Source organism: Astyanax mexicanus, chromosome 4 (genome assembly GCF_023375975.1).
Source record: "Astyanax mexicanus isolate ESR-SI-001 chromosome 4, AstMex3_surface, whole genome shotgun sequence".
Taxonomy (NCBI): domain Eukaryota; kingdom Metazoa; phylum Chordata; class Actinopteri; order Characiformes; family Acestrorhamphidae; genus Astyanax; species Astyanax mexicanus.
The window spans coordinates 33,993,673-34,013,720 of record NC_064411.1 but is presented as its reverse complement, the minus strand read 5'-3'; the positions used below and the strand labels follow the sequence as shown (position 1 = coordinate 34,013,720).

At 37.8% G+C, this 20,048-nt stretch overlaps 1 protein-coding gene across 3 annotated transcripts in view; it reads right to left on the bottom strand.

The window, feature by feature from the left end:
- Positions 1–6,918: 6,918 nt before the first annotated feature.
- mre11a (MRE11 homolog A, double strand break repair nuclease) overlaps positions 6,919–20,048 on the bottom strand; it is a 136,602-nt gene continuing 123,472 nt past the window's right edge. For 2 of the 3 annotated variants that reach the window (XM_022679206.2, XM_049478461.1), the window contains exons 18-20: positions 19,382–19,446; positions 11,299–11,392; positions 6,919–9,471 (exon numbers count right to left, since the gene is read on the bottom strand). In XM_022679206.2, coding sequence (XP_022534927.1) covers positions 9,424–9,471; positions 11,299–11,392; positions 19,382–19,446 — 207 coding nt within the window. In that variant the 3' untranslated portion in view covers positions 6,919–9,423. Of the gene's footprint in view, positions 9,472–11,298; positions 11,393–18,726; positions 18,762–19,381; positions 19,447–20,048 lie in introns of those variants that run through there. The other variant, XM_022679207.2, reaches the window with a different exon arrangement.

Here is a 20,048-nt window from a genome sequence, read left to right as displayed (position 1 = left end):
CAACCTTCCATGAGCTTTGGATCATTGTCCTGTCGCAGAACCCAAGTACACCTCAGTTTAAGGTCACAAATTGATGGTTGAAAGTTTTCTAATAGAGAGCAGAATTCATGGTTCCATCAATTACAACAAGTTGTCCAGGTCCTAAAGGAGCCGCAGACCATCATACAACCACCATGTTTGACTTTAGGTATAATGTTCTTTTTCTGAAATTATGTGTTGGTTTTTATGTCAACTGTAACAGGACACGCACATTCCAAAAAGCTCCACTTTTGTCTCGTCACCCCACATAATATTTTCCCAAACTCCATCAGAATGTTTTTGACAAATGTGAGACAGGCTTTTGTGTTCAGTTTGGTCAGCTTGTGGTTTTTGCTTTGGAACTCTCCCGTAGATGTCCTTTTCATCCAGTCTCTTTATTATTATTGATAATAATATTAATTAACACTGACCTTAAATGAGGCAAGTGAGACCTGCAGTTTTTTAAATGTTGTTCTAGGTTCTTTTCGGACCTCCTGGATGAGTTGTCCACGCCCTTTTGGAGTAATTCCGATATGTTTTCTCTATTTGTGAATAGCACTCACTGTGGGTCGCTGGAGCCCCAAAGGTTTAGAAATGACTTCGTGACCTTTTCCGACTGATAGATGTTTGTGACTTGTTTTCACATCTATTTTGTTTTGCTTTTTGAGATCTTTTATCCTGCCTCATGTTGACAGACAGTTAGTATTTAAGTGATTTCTTGATTTTTTTTATTTTTTTTTATTCAGACCTAAAATTACACGCAGCTTTCCAAAATCGCAGTGGTTAATAACAGTTAATTCATGGTTAATAAATGAAATAATCTATCTAATCATCAATTAAGTCTTGGTTCTTTTCACTGGCTCTTTCTCTTGCCTTTGAAGAGGGTTCTCCTTTTGAGTCTTGGTTCTGTTCACTGGATCTTCCTCATGCTCTTAGCGAGGTTGTCATTTTGAGTCTTGGATCTTTTCACTGGCTCTTTCTCTTGCTTTCGAAGCGGGTCTCCTTTTAAGTCTTGGTTCTTTTCAATGGATCTTCCTCATGCTCTTAGCGAGGTTGTCATTTTGAGTCTTGGTTCTTTTCACTGGCTTTTCCTCTTGCTTGTTTAAAGGATCTCCTTTTGAGTCTTGGTCCTTTTTACTGGCTCTTTCTCTTGCTTTTGAAGAGGGTTCTCCTTTTGAGTCTTGGTTCTTTTCACTGGCTCTTTCTCTTGCTTGTTTAAAAGTTCTCCTTGTGAGTCTTGGTTGCTCTAAATGCGTCTTTCTGATGCTCCTTGGGATTTGCTCATTTTGAGTCTTGGTTCCTCTCAGTGGTTGTTCCTCAAAAGTTCTCTCAGCAACACTCACTAGGGCTCTGTGTCTATGCTGGTTCAGCTGTTTCTCTATACTAGATCAGAGTTGGATTGAGTTATTGTTTATAAGATTAAATTTAGCTGCTGCCATGACTACGGCAACTTAGGCAACACACCATTGTGTAAATGTGATTAAGTCTGACAAGTCATGCTAATTAGGCCACCTAAAAGACCACTTCGAAAGTGTGACGGTGGCTTGTAAGGCACACTGCTGTTGCGCTAGCGATGTAATGCAAGTTCGTGTTATTTTTAGCCCCAAAAAAGAACAGAAAATGTGTGAAAATACAACAAGTTACAAGAGCCCTCTTCCCTTTTTGTTCTGAAGATGCTCCTTAGATGCCCTGCTTGCGCAACTTGCTCTTGTATTACGTGTGATGCTTTGGCCTTTGGCTAAAACCCACACTGTCTTCTCAATTCTTATATCATGGGCAGTACAGAACACTTCTTAGGACACGCGCTGCTGAGTTTGGAAGGGTTGCATCAGTACCTTAGGGTTGATCACAGGAGGTTCATAATGGTGAAGACCTCGACTGAAGCCCAGACTTTTATTTACCTCCATCAACAAAGAAAAAGCTGCACCCAGAAGGAGTAGAAGAAGTGTTAGATTGGAAAATAAAAAAGTTACCAGCATCCAGACGTCTCAGCATGGAGCTGTAGAGGTTCCTAATGGGGTCCTGTGATAATTAATCTCATGCTGCTTGAACATTTGCACCATTTCCACAGATTTTGGGATAGATGGAGTGTTGATAGCAGACATTATTCATGGCATAGCACCACCTGTTTCTTTGAGGCGAGCTTTTGAGATGGCAGCAGTATGTGGACGAGCATTGTCCTGCTGGAATAGCACACCGAAGTGTTCAATCAGAAAAGGTAGGACCCCTACCTTACTGAAGTTACAGGACCTTTTTCATTTTATTGTTTCAATCTACAGTTAGATTCAAAATTTTGCAGAGCAACTGTCGAGTTTAGAATTTTGTTAAGCTACAGTCGAAAACAGAATTCCGTTGTATGTAAAGTCATGTCATCTGCTGGTGTTGATCCACTGTGTTTTATTATCAAGTCTAAAGTCAGTGAAGTTTTGTTTTCCCACAAAATCTTACAACACTTCATGCTTCTCTCTGCTTTTTTATGGAGATGTGGATTTCATTTTCCAGCAGGACCTGTCAAACTGCCAAAAGTACCAATTGGTCTTATCTTATATTAAAATTTTGTGAGATACTGATGTTTTGGGGTTTTCATTGGCTGTAAGCCAAATTAATCAACAATAAAAGAAATAAATGCTTAAAATACTACACTCTTATTACACTCTTTGTGTAATACAGCTATATAATATGAGTTTCACATTTAGAACTAAGTTACTAAAATAAAGTAACTTTTCAATGATATTCTAATTTTTTGAGATGCACTAGATTTGTGTAGGTCCCGCTTGTGTCAGCAAGAGAGGTCTGTCTCCATAAGACCTCGAAAGGTGTTTTGTGGTATCTCATTTACAGGGGTTGGAGAATGAAACTGAAACTAGTGTGGGAGGTTTCATGGCTAAATTGGAGCAGCCTGGTGGCCAATCTTCATTAATTGCACATTGCACCAGTAAGAGCAGAGTGTAAAGGTTCAGTAAGAGCACAGTTTTGCTCAAAATATTGCAAATTGTTGGTGCACGTCTTGCTGGCGCATCTGTGACAAAGACAGCAAGTCTTTGTGATGTATCAAGAGCCACGGTATCCAGGGTAATGTCAGCATATCACCAAGAAGGACCAACCACATACAACAGGATTAACTGTGGACGCGGTAAGACCAAGCTGTCTGAAAGAGATGTTTGGGTGCTAACCCGGATTGTATCCAAAAAACATAAAGCCACGGCTGCCCAAATCACGGCAGAATTCAATGTGCACCTCAACATCTTCTCAAAGAACACAGTTCCACTGCTTCACAGTTCAGTGCTGGGGGGCTTTATAATCATTTTCCCCATGCCTATTATTATTAATAATGAAAAATAGTGATAATTTTATTCTATTAGCTTTGCATTCTCAAGGAAATAGACAAGAGCTGCAGGTTCTCACCTTGTTCTTGCTTCCACCACATTAACTGCAAGACCTGACCGTTCACTTGCTGAATAATATATACCACCACTTGACAGGGGCTTTTGTAGAGAAAATTTTAACTCTGAACATTGACTGGCAATGGCTACAATGGCACCTACCCAGGGGTTAGATATATTGTTATATAAATGTGTAATGTATTCAGATCCATCTCATAGCTCTATTACTTGTACCTGACGAGTGTCAGGACCTCCTACAGTTCCATTAGTCTTGGCCACATGTTGGGCTTCCTGGAAAAATGTAATTGTTGTACATAAGCAATCGGTTTGTTTTGCAAAAGTAATCAACCTCTTATTTACATTTCTACCTAAAGTGCACGCTCCCACCAAGGCTCTGCACAATGCTCACACAAGTCTGCACTCAGTGTGTTAGCATGGAGTCCGGTGAAGGCCATTCTTTTTAAACGTTCAAAACTAATCATGGCTCCATTCACCTCAAATCAGATAAGACTCCTGTGATTCACATTCCACTTGAAAGCTGCACCAGATGAGGCCTCTTCATGTTGGAAGTAATGGGGCAGTTAAAGTCGAAGCAGAGATTCTACAAGTACACAATGTTTGAGGAGGGTATTCTGATTTTCTATTCACCATGTTCTCCGTAGAGACCTTGTACACCGCTGAGTTTATTATACACAGTTTGCAAACACAAGAACACCTTCCATTCTAAACTCAACCATACAAGTCCAGACCTCACTTTATAAAATATAAAAAAGGAGTGGAAAAACAGTATTCTGCTAAAGTATTCTGAAGAAAAAAAATACTGGCAGAATTTGGCAAAGCAAGCCGAGCTCACAATTTTGTTGAGTCACAGTCAGATTCAGAAGTTTGTTGAGATACAGTTAGATTTAGAAGTTTGTTGAGTTAGTCAGATTCAGAATTTTTTTGAGCTACAGTCAGATTAATAAATTATTTCGAGTTACAGTCAGAGTCAGTATTTAGAATTTAGTTGAGCAACGGTCGGATTAAGAATTCTTTCGAGTTACAGTCAGATTTAGAACTTAGAATTTAGTTGAGCAACGGTCAGATTCAGAAGTTTGTTGAGTTACAGTCAGATTCAGGATTTTGTCGAGCTACAGTCAAAATCACAATTTTGTTGAGCTACAGACAGATTCAGATGTTTGTTGAGTTACAGTCAGATTCAGAAGTTTGTTGAGCTACAGTCAGATTCAGAAGTTTGTTGAGCTACAGTCAGATTTAGAAGTTTGTTGAGCTACAGTCAGAATCAGAAGTTTGTTAAGCTACATTCAGATTCAGAAGTTTGTTGAGATACAGTCAGATTCAGAAGTTTGTTGAGTTACAGTCAGATTCAGAAGTTTGTTAAGCTACATTCAGATTCAGAAGTTTGTTGAGATACAGTCAGATTCAGAAGTTTATCGAGCTACAGTCAGATTTAGAAGTTTGTTGAGCTACAGTCAGATTCAGAAGTTTGTTGAGCTACAGTCAGATTCAGAAGTTTGTTAAGCTACATTCAGATTCAGAAGTTTGTTGAGATACAGTCAGATTCAGAAGTTTATCGAGCTACAGTCAGATTTAGAAGTTTGTTGAGCTACAGTCAGATTCAGAAGTTTGTTAAGCTACATTCAGATTCAGAAGTTTGTTGAGATACAGTCAGATTCAGAAGTTTATCGAGCTAAAGTCAGATTTAGAAGTTTGTTGAGCTACAGTCAGATTCAGAAGTTTGTTGAGCTACAGTCAGATTCAGAAGTTTGTTGAGCTACAGTCAGATTTAGAAGTTTGTTGAGCTACAGTCAGATTCAGAAGTTTGTTGAGCTACAGTCAGATTTAGAAGTTTGTTGAGCTACAGTCAGATTCAGAAGTTTGTTGAGCTACAGTCAGATTCAGAAGTTTGTTGAGCTACAGTCAGATTCAGAAGTTTGTTGAGCTACAGTCAGATTCAGAAGTTTGTTGAGCTACAGTCAGATTCAGAAGTTTGTTGAGCTACAGTCAGATTCAGAAGTTTGTTGAGCTACAGTCAGATTCAGAAGTTTGTTGAGCTACAGTCAGATTCAGAAGTTTGTTTAGCTACAGTCAGATTCAGAAGTTTGTTGAGCTACAGTCAGATTCAGAAGTTTGTTGAGCTACAGTCAGATTCAGAAGTTTGTTGAGCTACAGTCAGATTCAGAAGTTTGTTGAGCTACAGTCAGATTCAGAAGTTTGTTGAGCTAGTCAGATTCAGAAGTTTGTTGAGCTACAGTCAGATTCAGAAGTTTGTTGAGCTACAGTCAGATTCAGAAGTTTGTTGAGCTACAGTCAGATTCAGAAGTAAGTTTGTTGAGCTACAGTCAGATTCAGAAGTTTGTTGAGCTACAGTCAGATTCAGAAGTTTGTTGAGCGACAGTCAGATTCAGAAGTTTAAGCTACATTCAGATTCAGAAGTTTGTTGAGCTACAGTCAGATTCAGAAGTTTGTTGAGCTACAGTCAGATTCAGAAGTTTGTTTAGCTACAGTCAGATTCAGAAGTTTGTTTAGCTACAGTCAGATTCAGAAGTTTGTTGAGCTACAGTCAGATTCAGAAGTTTGTTGAGCTACAGTCAGATTCAGAAGTTTGTTGAGCTACAGTCAGATTCAGAAGTTTGTTGAGCTACAGTCAGATTCAGAAGTTTGTTGAGCTACAGTCAGATTCAGAAGTTTGTTGAGCTACAGTCAGATTCAGAAGTTTGTTGAGCTACAGTCAGATTCAGAAGTTTGTTGAGCTACAGTCAGATTCAGAAGTTTGTTGAGCTACAGTCAGATTCAGAAGTTTGTTGAGCTACAGTCAGATTCAGAAGTTTGTTGAGCTACAGTCAGATTCAGAAGTAAGTTTGTTGAGCTACAGTCAGATTTAGAAGTTTGTCGAGCTACAGTCAGATTCAGAAGTTTGTTGAGCTACAGTCAGATTCAGAAGTTTGTTGAGCGACAGTCAGATTCAGAAGTTTGTTAAGCTACATTCAGATTCAGAAGTTTGTTGAGCTACAGTCAGATTCAGAAGTTTGTTGAGCTACAGTCAGATTCAGAAGTTTGTTGAGCGACAGTCAGATTCAGAAGTTTGTTAAGCTACATTCAGATTCAGAAGTTTGTTGAGCTACAGTCAGATTCAGAAGTTTGTCGAGCTACAGATGCACCCCAGCCTGAACTTTTGATTAAACACTTACTGCGCTGCAGTGGGTCTGATTATGTTGGTCTTGGGCAAAGAATGCTCTTAGTTCAAGGCTGGGATCAAAATTAAAAGCTCTATACAGCTTCAGCACTCAATTCCTGAACTGAAACACCATCTAATCATTACAGCAATTTGCGGGATGATGCCATTTAGCGTGGTGCTTTTGCTCGGTTCAGTGCTGGCTTTAGAACATCCTGCACAATTATTCCAAATAAAAGCCTGGGGAGAGGTGGGCTGACAAAGCTGGAATCTGACCCACAGCTTTCAGGAGGGATAATGGACTCTAAAATAGAACTTAAAAAAAGACAAGACACAAGAAAAGAAAATGTGAAAAAAAGTTTACTAACAGCTCAAACACAGACTGATTCTTACAGGTTTATATAGATAAACAGCTCGTTTTTTTTAGCAGTGCTGTTAGAACTATAGTTAAAAGAACAGACTTTTATAGAAAACAATGAACGTTTCCTGAACATGTCATTAATTATGTTACATATTATTGCATGAACTTGCTGTTTGTGGAACTGAAAAATAGCCCTATTTGGAAGGGATTCTTTTTTTTTTTTTTTCTTTGGGAGGTGGGGTAAAGTCATTATTATTGAAAATCTTAAATTACTTTAGCCATCTTATGTTTTGGTTTAGTTATTTTTTCACGGATTGCGTTTTATTTTTTTTTTTACCTCCAGTAAAATGAGCTGTACGAATTACACCAGAATATTAAACGTAGCACAAAAAGTAAGGAAATTTGTGTTTGGTAGATTTACGGTAGATTTGGTGTTTCTTTGTTGTAATAATGCATCTTGGCAACAAATCTCATACTGCTGGAAAGCCTGTTCATTGTTCTCCCTTTGAAATGGAGCCACATTTGTAAGGAACATGCATTTGTGGGATGAGCAGCAGCAGAGCGGAGTAGCTGAGTGGGTTGCCAGATCTTCTCTACCACTGCCAAACAGCTTATTTTGCTGTTGCTGTTGAATTGACACTTGTTTTGAGCTTCTGGTACTCCCAGGTGTAGCACATCCCAAGTTGGACTAATTTGGATGAGGCCGGTGTGATATGGCAACTTCAAGCTGGTGTTATAATTGTCCATATAATTGTCATTATTTGGACTGAACCCTGGTACCATCTTCAAATTAAATATAATTTAATTTAACATAATTATCATGATTACCGTCAGAGACAGGTCGCAAAGTGAGCATCTCAAGAAGATGACACCCAAAAAAGAACATCAAACACCAAATGAGTCAATGGCAGAATAAACTGTTTGGCAAAGAAGATTTGGCAATTTGTTTAATGGACGCAACCCACATACTCAGCTCTGCTGCTCATCCCTGCTCAAATGTGGCACCATTTAAAAGAGAAATTAACAGGCCTTCCAATGGTATGCTAATTATTGCAATTATAGCATTGTTTCAACAAAGAAATACCAAATCTACCAAACAAACTCAAATTTCCAAATGTGCTGAGTTTTATATCAATCAAGTTTGAATCAATATGTGGGTAAAAATTCCATCAAATAAAGGATTAGTTTTGCATAAGAAGGTGTTTTTTTGAAAAATTTATGACTATTCGCACAGGATAAAAAATATGAATGATTGAAATGGGAGTGGCTACTCGATTTACACACTGCTGTCAACTGAAATATGTAATAAACCTGACGATGGAGTCCGAGCCACTATGATTAAGAGATTGCTGGTTTGAATCCCGGGTCATGCAGCTTGACATCAGCTGCTGGATCCTCGAGAGAGCGCCAAGGTGATGTTGGTCTCTTTTAGCTGATTTTTGTGTCTTTTAGCTGATGTGACAATGATGAAAAAGAGACAATATCCATTTCTTTAACTCATGTATGTAGTAAACACGTCCTCATGCTTCTCCTGTGCTTCAGAAAAGCAGCAAAAACAAATTTTCTACAGTATTAGACTGAATATTTACTGACATTTTAACAGTATATCCGCATGCGATTAATTTTAATCAGGTAATTTTTATGACTCATTTTACCAGAGGTATCAAACTCCAGATTCTTATCAGGTGGCTTATAACCTACAGATGTGATCTGAACATGCAGCTGCTAATTTTTAAGCTAAAAGTTTAATATTATTAGAACTTAGTTATAAGTTTGGTTGTTATGTTTTTTGGAAAAGACAACAGTGCATAAATCGAGTAGCTGCTCCCATCTAAATCATTCATACTGAGATTTCTTATCCTGTGTAAATCAATCATATATTTTAAGAACAACCTTTATTAAGAATACATGACCTCACCTCCGCATGTTCAAAGTTACGCAGTTCCAACAGGGTTAAAGAAAACAACAACAAAAAAAACCAAAATGCTGAAAAATCGAATCTTATTATCATATATACTGCTGGTTTGTTTGGGAGGTCTAGCTCAAGGCTCATCACTGAATCATAGTATCGCCCACTACAACCAGAGCTCAAGCTGTATGTTCTGAACTCTTGTTTGTGTGCTTCCTCACGGCACATTAACTCCTATTTCAAGAGATCGCTTCTGGACTTTAAAATAACCTTAAGTCACAGAGAGCACTCAAGCAGTACAGCTACACCAAACATACCAAGAGCTCAGAGGGAACCGTATCCAACATGTACCATGATAGACCCTAGAAAGACCCTAAAAAAGCAGAAAACTAATAGCATTTATTTGATTACAAAATTAAATTTTAATGAAAGTCGATAAGGGGCTAGTGAAGATGTAGGTGACTCATGGCAAAGGTTTCTGAAGTGAGGATCCCAACAAACCAGCAGGTTCAGGACAGGATTAAAGTGAGGGTGAACTGATGAGGGTGAATTGAGGGTGTTCTGTCCATCTGCCCACTCATCTTCGTCCCTGTCGACCTGAGCTTTTAAACGGGTCAAACTCATCCTAAAAGTGAGAAAGAGAGAGAAGGAGGAAAATGAGAAAAACTCAGCAGATTAAAAAAGTCATATTAAACAACAAAAAAATTAGAGTTTTTTGTTTTTGTGAATGTGTTTATTCTTTCAGGACCAAAATATTAAAATTCTGTATGAAAACCAGAGAAAAGCATGGCTGAAACTACAACATGATAATAGCTTATAAAGGTATGAGTTCTTTAAACTGAATATTTTGGCAGTTCTAGAAATAGTGTTAGGCTTAGAACATTATTATTATCTACATGTTGCTGCGCTTGTATAAAAAACGTTTCTTTATTGTTAATAATTTTTTAATTCTTTGCAGTGTGTCAAAATGTCACAATTAATGAACAAATAGAAAAGCTCAGAATGACTTGGAATAAAATCTTTTTGCATTAAAATCTTTGTAGCCAAAATTTGCAAGATACAATTTTAAAGATACGTTTTTTGTAGTGTGTCCCGTGACTTTTGCCAGGGCTTCCTGAGTGATTCAGAGTCACCTGCAGCCAAACAGCCTACGTCCCACCCTCTAACAGGTGTCACAGCAACCACATAATCACGTGCTACAGTGCTGTTTTAGCATTTTTTATCATACTTACCTTCTTAACATTCACATTTTAATATCAAATCAAAATAACTTGAGAAAATCTAAAAATCATTTTAAATGATGATTTCATTTATTAAGGGAAGACATTCTATCCAAACCAATCTAGTCCTGAGTAAAAAGTATTTTAGCATAAATCTAATAACAATTGTAGTATAGCGACAATGACAATTTTGGCCCATTCTTCTTTGCAAAATTGTTTTACTTCAGCCGCACTGGAACAGCATTTCAATCAGAGACCTCCTCTTGGACCTCCTGGATGAGTTGTCCATGCCCTTTTGAAGTAATTTTGGTCAGTTGGTCACTCCTAGAAAGGTTTACCAGTGTTCAGTGTTTCCTCCATTAGTGAATAATAGCTCTTAATGTGGTTCACTGGAATCCCAAAGCCTTAATGACTTTGTAGCCTTTTCTAGACGGACAGATCCAAAGTCATTGATTTTGTTTTCTCATCTGTTTTTTTTTTTATTTCTTCAGATTGGGGCATTATGTGTTGCTTTTTGAGATCTTTTATCCTACTTCATGTTGTCATACAGGTTCTATTTAACTGATTGCATGATTCTACAGGTATAATATGTATAGGTTATTATACATAAGAAACATGAGTGTGACTTAATGTCAAGACATACAGCTCTGGAAAAAATTAAGAGACCTCCTTAGGTTCTGAATCAGTTTCTCTGATTTTGCTATTTATAGGTATATGTTTCAGTAAAATTACATTGTTGTTTTATTTTAAAAACTACAGAAAACATTTATCCCGAATTCCAAATAGAAATATTGACATTTAGAGCATTTAAATGCAGAAAATGAAAAATGGCTGAAATAACAAAAGATGCAGAGCCTTCAGACCTCAAATAATGCAAAGAAAACACGTTCATATTCACAAAGTTTTAAGAGTTCAGAAATCAATATTTGGTGGAGTAACCCTGTTTTTTAATCACAGGTTTCATGCATCTTGGCATGTTCTCCTCCACCAGTTTTTCACACTGCTTTTGGATAACTTCATGTCACTCCTGGTGCAAACATTCAAGCAGTTCAGCTTGGTCTGGTGGCATGTGATCATCCATATTTCTCTTTATTATATTCCAGAGGTTTTCAATTTGGTAAAATCAGAGAAACTCATAATTTTTAAGTGGTCTCTTATTTTCTTATTTTTTCAGAGCTGTATATATTCAATAAAAAAATGCGGAAGTGTGTGTCTGTGTGTCCTGCACTTACATCATCATCATCGTCGTCAAAGCAAACACCTTTATATGACTGGCTCTGGCTTTGGCTCTGGGTTCCCCTTCTACTGGATGTGGCAGACGATGTTCTACAACACAACAAAAAAGACAAAAAAATTGGTTACTCTGTTTGGAACTTTTGAAAAGCCCCACTGGCTTGAAAAGAATTCAGTCAATTAAGAAGAAAACCACTGTTGAACAAAAGTCATCTGAAGCCATGTAGGAACATAGCAAACATGTGGAAGAAGGTGCTGTTGTCAGATGATACTAAATTTGAACTTTTTGGCATGTGTGGTTCCTACTGTGAAACATGGTGGTGGCAGCATCATGCTATGAGGATGCTTTTCTTCAGCAGAGATAGGGAAGCTGGTCAGAGTTGAAAACCTGTTGGAACCACCAAAAGACTTGAGACTGGGAAGGAGATTCACCTTCCGACAAGACAATGACCCTAAACATACAGCCAGAGCTACAGTGGTTGGACATTAAAAGTGGAACACCTGACATTTTAGTGTGGGAAGTTTCATGGCTAAATTGGAGCAGCCTGGTGGCCAATCTTCATTAATTACACATTGCACCAGTAAGAGCAGAGTGTGAAGGTTCAGTTTGCAGGGTAAGAGCACAGTTTAGCTCAAAATATTGCAATGCACACAACATTATGGGTGACATACCAGAGTTCAAAACAGGACAAATTGTTGGTGCACATCTTGCTGGCGCATCTGTGAGCAAGACAGCAAGTCTTTATGATGCATCAAGAGCCACGGTATCCAGGGTAATGTCAGCATACCACCAAGAAGGACGAACCACATCCAACAGGATTAACTGTGGATGCTGTAAGAGGAAGCTGTCTGAAAGGAATGTTCGGGTACTAACCCGGATTGTGTCCAAAAAACATAAAACCACGGCTGCCCAAATCACGACAGAATTCAATGTGCACCTCAACTCTCCTGTTTCCACCAGAACTGTGTTTATTGTCCGTCGAGACCATTAATTATTGTGGTCTAAAACAAGGTGTTTCAGTTTCATTGTCTAACCCCTGTACATTGGAATGGTTTATATAAAAAATATTAATGTATTAGAATGGCCCAATCCAAAGTCCTGACCTAAATCCCACTGAGATTCTGTGCCAATTAAGGTCAAGTATAGAAAGACGCAGCCCTGGTGAAGATGACAGGACGTTGTTTTTTTTTATTCTGCATTGCGAACCAAAACACACGAACCTTGGTCGAGAATTACAGATGTTGAAACACTCTGAGACATACACTTCTAGTACTTTTAGATCATGCTGAGAAAAATTCTTCAGTTAAATATAGATCGTGTTAAAGCTAGCAGTTAGCTCCTGACCCCTCCATGTGATTATCTGGCTAGTGTAGCTCGACTGAGACTTCTGCTCTTCTTCTTTCCTAATGAGCTGAAGAAGATCCCTGGAGATTCAGGCACCAGGTATGCTCTTCAGATCTTCCCACACTGAAGCAGTATGTCTTGAATTGCAGAGGGTTTTTACACATTCATTCCTGGAACCTTCTAAATGAATCAGAACTTTGGTAATCCTGCTTGTGTTGACCTCCTGCCCTGCGCTGCTCCAGCTATTCCCTGTCTCAACACAGCTCATTACAGCTTTAACCCTAAAATCACAGCTATTTCTGCCTTTTGATCATCTACCGTCCTCAATTCATAATGAGATGCAGCACAGGTGGCTCCACTGAGGGAACATTTTGCCCTTTCCCTTTTCAGTTTTAACACCTTCGAATTGACATGACTCTGAGACATGCCCCATACAAAAGGTCTCAGACGCCACTGTTATGGTGAAGGGTGTTAATGAGGAGAACAAAGAGGAAAACAGCTTAAGAAATATCTTAAAAGCTAAACTAAAAGTTGCGTATGACCTACTTACATATTTCTCTTGATAGGTATGCTGCACTACTACCTTAAGATCTTAGGGCTGCCTTTGATACTACAGAGCACGCAATTCTGCTCAATAAGCTCAAATATCTTACAGGAATTAAAGCATCTGCCTTCACTCGACTTAGATCCTATTTGACTGATCGCTATCAGAAAGTTCCCATCGCACCAGAGCAAAATGTGGTGTTCCACAAGGGTCAATCCTGAATCAGTTACACTGTAGAAACGGGTCTTGAGCCAAATATACTCAAAGCTCATTAAAATGAGAAGATTTTACCTAAAATAATCATTTGTGAACTTTGCTTAACTAAAACAAGTCCAGCCCAATATTCTGTTTATATTAATTAAAATTATTTCAGAAACATATAAATAAATTAGTGGTGTCAATCGATAAAAAAAAATTAAATCAGAAAAACAATATTCTGTGATTAAAAGCGATTAATCACACTTATACAAGTATATGTAAATTCTGTGTTCCCATGCATATATCTGTGCAGTGTAAAGCTGCTGCAACACTGAACCCTGAAAATTTGCTGCTGTGCTTTCAAACACAGTGTTTTTAATGAGAGTAAAGTAAAGGGAGTTGCCGTGTGTGTGTGTGTATAATAACGTGTTACTAATTCCAAATTAATTGCGTGTGATAACACTGTAACGATGACAGCCCTAAAATAAATATATATAAATCTAGTTAACAAATTAACAACACTTGAGCCCAGAATCTTTGCTCATTATAATGAAATATTTTGTTATGGAATATTAGACCTTTTAAACTTTGTTTAATTAAATTAATAAATGCATCCCAATATTTTGATTTAGATTAAAGTAAATTCAACATGACAGAATTGAGCACGCCTAATAAAAAATTTTGTAAGCCACTGAAGAAACTTTTGGAGGCCTTCATGTAGAATAGAAGTCTTTTAAGAAGGATTTCAGGAGTAGCAGCACAGTGATTTTAAGTTATTTTAAGTGTGGCGTCTGTGTAGCTCTAGTTCGTTATTATAAACAAAGAGCTTCAGTAAATTATGTTTACAAAACTTTTTACAGCCAAAGTAGGCAAGTATTAAACTGCCAATATAAAACCGGTTCATTATAAACTGATGGCTAGGTGGCTAGCTTTCTAGCTAGCCATGCTGTAGCTACAGCTAGCTAGATAGGAAATACACAATACATGTTGCTGAATTTATCAGGCAACTTGCTAACTAGCTGAAAGTGTAAATTGGTTAATTTGTCTAAGCTAGCTCGCTGGCTAGTCACCTGATAAATTAGCTGGCTGGTAGCTAGCTGGAGCTGGAGAAAGTAGCTGGCTGTTAGCTAGCTGGAGTATGGAGGCTAATTGTGCTGCCTGTTGACTAGCCTGGCCAGACCAGCACTAGCCTTAGCACTAGAAATAAACTAAGACCAATTCGTGGATTGTAAATGTTTGTAAATGTATATGATGAACTAGAACCTGCTATAGGACTTGTTTTTATGTCAGTAGCAGTCAGTTGTACCAGTAACATAAATTCTTACTTTTATTCATATCTTACAATAGAAACAGCTTCATTTTACTTACTGGAGAAACATTTTTGTAAGTAAAGACATTTAGTGAAATGCCACCTTAATAATATTTATAATAATTAATTTACATTATTTATAATCATTATTTTTTGCACTATAAGGTGCACTATTAATGAGCGTCTGTTTTCTGGTCTATTTTCATGCATAAGGCACACCGGATTTTAAAACACATTTTAAGCAACAATATTCTGCAACAAGGGTGTCGCTATGTTTACCTTCTAATGGGGAAGCACCTAAGTGAGCAAAACTGTAATTCTACACAGATTTTTCTCCTGAAAACTATTTGGGTGAGTAAAGCACTTCTGTTTACTTACAGGAAGCTTAGATTTCCAATATTTTCAACAGCACGGTTAGCAGCAGCACCATGCTGACTGACAGCGCTAGACTGAGGAACTCTGAGTGTTGATATTAGCTAGTGGTCCGTCCCACGTAGCTCGTTTAACACAGAAAAAATGCAGACTACAGTCTGATATACTCGCCTCTGAACGGTGAAAGAGCTAGCACTTAGAACGTTTAGCGGCTAATGCTAATACTGCTTCAGCCTGTAGAAACTGAAACTCCTGTATATCACTGTACTTCAGCAGAGTGGCTTTACTGCTCCTTACCTTACAACCTGACTGGTAGAATTCAGAACGTAAGGTGCACTGGATTATAAGGCACACTGACGATTTTTGGGAAACTTAAAAGATTTTAAGTGCACCATATAGTGTGAAAAATACAGTAATATCAATTTAAAATTTGTAGCAATGTTGGCCTATATTTTTATGTAAAACATGCACATCATATTTTTGAGAGCACTATTCATTTTTATATATTACCACTAGCTAAAAAAAGTATGTAAGAACGGTACTGACTTTCACTGATATGCAGACGACATCCAGCTTTACATATCAGCTAAACCCAACTTGGCCTTAGTATAAGGACAAGGAAGCATTGCAATCTGGCAGAGACGTTCTTGTGAAAGTCTTGCTGTTTGTGAGTAGAGCTTAGATCGGGCCCAAAAAATCCGACCCGTCCCGGCCCAAGCCTGTGCACGTTCTGCCCGAGCCCGACCCATAAACTGTTATTATGAGCCCAAACCCGACCTAGAAATGGGCCGTTTAAATGAGCGAAATCTGTTTTGAATTATGTTAATTAACACTGAAACACTGAAGGAGCGCAGACCTATTATTTAATAAAAATGTTTTTTTTAAGAACAGCTGCAGCGCTGCAAGTCAAACGCAGACAAGTGGAGGAGCTCATGTGCCGCCAGAGCTGCGTGATTATAACATTCTAACTGGTGCAACTTTCTTTAAACAGTTTAACTTGTAACTTACAAGGTTATAATAGTTTTGAAATTTTCATTATAGTTTAATTTTATTTTGTTTTAATTTTTTCTCCTCCAGTTTTATTAATATTAATTAGTTTTTATAGTGGGGTTTGCTAGTTTTTATTAGTTTTACACATCACATCAGAGAGCTCAATCTGAGGAACACATAAACAAACTCAAAAACGTATTATTAACATTATAGGTTTCACTAATTTAAACCAAATTTATTAACTATGAGTGAGTAAGAGAGAGAGAGAGAAAAAGAGATTTATCAGTTCTTTCCGCGTGGGGTGTTCAGGTGTATGAGCTACTCACGGGTATTTATAGCTGTGTGGTGTTTATTCCACTGTATCTCCTGGTTTACCACAGAACACGTGCTTTTATCTCCCTCAGGGTTTTCTGTCGGCTAGCGCCAACCGCGCGCTGCCGCTGTTGTGCCGAATCTGACTCCCCGCAGAATCTGGCTCCGCGTGCACGTGCGGCACAACACAGCGCATAGTAAAACTGCTCGAGTGAAAACAGCGCTTATTAACAAATTAACAAACACGAAAACGAAGTGTATTCTATCAGTAATTTCAATTTGTTTTAGTTAGTTTTATGAAAACACAATACAGTTCCAGTTAGTTTTTTTCCTTTTAATTACCGTTTTTATTAATTTCAGTTAACAAAAATGTTTTTTCACTTTCAGTTTTAGTTATTTCGTTCGTTTTAATACTATAATAATTGATTACTTAGCTACATTGTGATTATCACGCTAGAGCTTTATATAAAATAAAAATATAATTAAAAAACCTAAAAAATCTCGGACTATTTTCTGGAGCCTGACCTGACCCGGCCCGAAGGAATGAGGTGGAAAATCTCAGCCCAAACCGACCCGAGATAATCTAAGCTCTATTTGTGAGTGAGGATTATCCTGCTAAAAAAATCACCAATACATGTGACAATAGCAGGGGTGACTGTCGTATGCAATGGCTCCCAGATCGTTACAGCAGCAGTTGAGGCAGTGTGTCGATCAACATAACATGTCTGCTAAAGAAGGAGGCGATTGCTGGCTGATAGATGGCTAAGATAGCAGGCAATTCATTAAAATTACCATTCTGTTTCCATCAGTCCAATAATGTGCCCCTCTCAAAGTCAGCAAAACTCTGCAAAAAGCCTTTAAGTGCATTATAGAGGCATGTGTTAACAATTTCTCACCAAGAGGTATACTATACAAATGTAAGAAGCATGTAACATGTAACACATGTAATGTAAAAAGCTCTAAGAAGCTTTTTATAGGGCAGCATGGGAATCAATTTCATGCCCTCTTCTGCCACAGCTTTAATCATTTATACATCTGCCTAAAATATAATTGACACAGATTTGTTTTGTGAATAATTAAATATTTATAAATTTAACTGAATTGGTGCACTTTTTTGGATTGAGGACACAATGCACCAAGTTGACAAAGGAGCTTCTGTTGGATTCTAGTGGGAAATGAAATCTCCACCAGCTCCTGCTCCCATCTGAGGTGAGAACATCAAAGTGAATAACACCTAAAAATGGGTGTACATCTGTGAAAAACATTGAGATGAGCCAGATGGGCCCCCCTGATGAGGCCGGAGTGGTGTGGTGTAAAAGGTCAGCTCCTGAGAGTGTTCAATGTGATGTCAAGTGCCATTTAATGCCATTGTGTGCTGGAGCAGGAGCGCTGCATCAAAGCACAGTAACAGAATAAACAAGGTCATTAGAAAAGATCAGCTCAGTCCTTTGATCGAAGAAGAAGGAGGTTTAGAGGAGAATACTGGCAAAGACTTCAGTGATAAAAAAAAAAACACTCTGATCCACTCTTTAAAACAGTCTGTCATTTTTAAATTATTATTAATAACCCACTCTAGGTATAACATAGTACAGGTATAACATAGAGGTATCATGTTTTATACACTGAGTCAGAACTATAGTCCTTTACTAGGATAAATGTTATTAATAATATTGTGTGTTCTTATTCATTCTTTGGTTAAATTTGTATGCTGAGGGTCATTCTCTTAAAATTTTGTTTAGATATTCTGGCGTAATTAAGACGTCATTGTTTTATTAATAAAGGCAAGCTATCCTAACCTAGATACAGGAAATCAGGCCAAAACAATGATACCACCGCCACCGTGTTTCACAGATGGGATGAAAAGTTTTTTTTTTTACGCTGGATTGCAGTATTTTCACCAAACGTAATATTTCTCAATTAAACAAAAGAGATCTATTTTTGTTATTCATTTCCTCATTCTTCTCGTTTGTCCAACCTTCTGGCTTTAGCAAACTCCAGTCCAGTCATTCAGCAGCTTTTTCCTTGCAACCCTGTAATTTATTTGTTGTTTATTTGTTTGTCATTGGTTTCATCTTAACCACTGTTTTCACCACAATTATTGGCATCTCAGTGGTGCTGCTCAAACAGGCGTTGACCTGTTTTCGCTGTAAAGCTGCTTTGTGATAATTTTTGTTGTAAAAAGCGCTATAGAATAAAATTGAATTGAATTGAATCCTGCCAAGCTCACCATAGATTTTCAGTGATGTCCTCATAGTGAACTCATCAATATCAACACCAGCCTTAACTGTGAGAAAGACCTTCAGTTGCTTAGATGTTACTATGGGTCCTTGTGTGACCTCACAGATTATATTACCCACCTTCTCTTGGCATGGTCTTTGTTGGTCAACCATCTCTGGGGAGAATAAAAATCTGTTTTGACTGTGATGGAGTTCAAACTCTTTAGACACAGCTTCGTTCTACTTATCTAGTTTCAGGAAAAATCTGATGAAGTTTTGGGTCAAAGTTATGCAGAAATATAGAAACTCCTAAATGTTCCAAAACTTTCCAGCACTTCTCTAACTCATTAGGTGACAATGAAGTTTCTGCATAAATGCTTTAGACAGTTTTTAGCCGTCTAGCTCGCTAGTTCACTCGCAATCAATTCATTCAATCTGACCATGATTGTAAGTGCCCTGGCTAGCAATTTACTATTATATTTTTTATAATGACAGAAAAAAGGGAGAAGATATGTTCCCCGTACACTGGCTCTAGCAGATCAGAGATGAGCTGGATCATATAAATGTAGGTAATAGTAAAACAGGTAATAGTAGACACTGCTGAAGCTGAAGAAGGAAACTGTGTTAAGGTGTTGCCTAAGCAGCTTATGTGCCTTATACACTCAGGATGAAAAGAATAAGGACATGAACCAAAGAGAGAAAAGGACCAAGAGCTTTATAAAGGGATTCGAGTGAAGGCTTGCTAATCCCATGTGTTTTTATAATCAGGTAAAAACACACACACATGCACACTTACCTTGGAACAGGTTTGGATGGAACAAAGGAGGAGTCGTCTCCTGAATCGCTATCGTCTATGATGACCTGAACAGATGAAAGAAACAAGGAAGTTGAGATGAAAGGACAAAATAAAAAAAGAAGACCGTGGCACAGATCCTCTGTTCTTAACTCTCTTCTTTTTCAAACAGAGTTCAGTGATTTACTCTCTGTGTTTGGGTTTATCCTCCAGCTCCACAGCGAAAGGTCAGCGCTTAATATTAATGGAACTGCTTAGATAGTCCTTCTCTCAAGCCCTTTTAAAGCAGAAATGGAGAATGCACTTCTCTCTCTCTCTCTCTCTCTCTCTCTCTCCACAGCAATGGGGCTTCATTAAGAATAAGAGGATAAAGCTGCCTGACCTTTCTTTCTGTTTTCTATATACTCAGCTATTCATTATCATCATCCGCAACGTTTCTTTTTTCAGTGTTTATTTAAATACAAATTCCCTTTTAAAAGAATATCTTAAAGTTTCGTCTTCTGTTGGACAACAAACAGATGAAGAGCTGTAAAAAAAAAAAAAAAGCTCTGTGAAAAAGTTTTAATGAGGGTGATCCGTCTGGAAAACACAGACCAAACTCCTACATAAAACATGAAGAACTACTTGAATCTTATTGAAGATTAGCCTCTTCACAGACGAGCATGACACT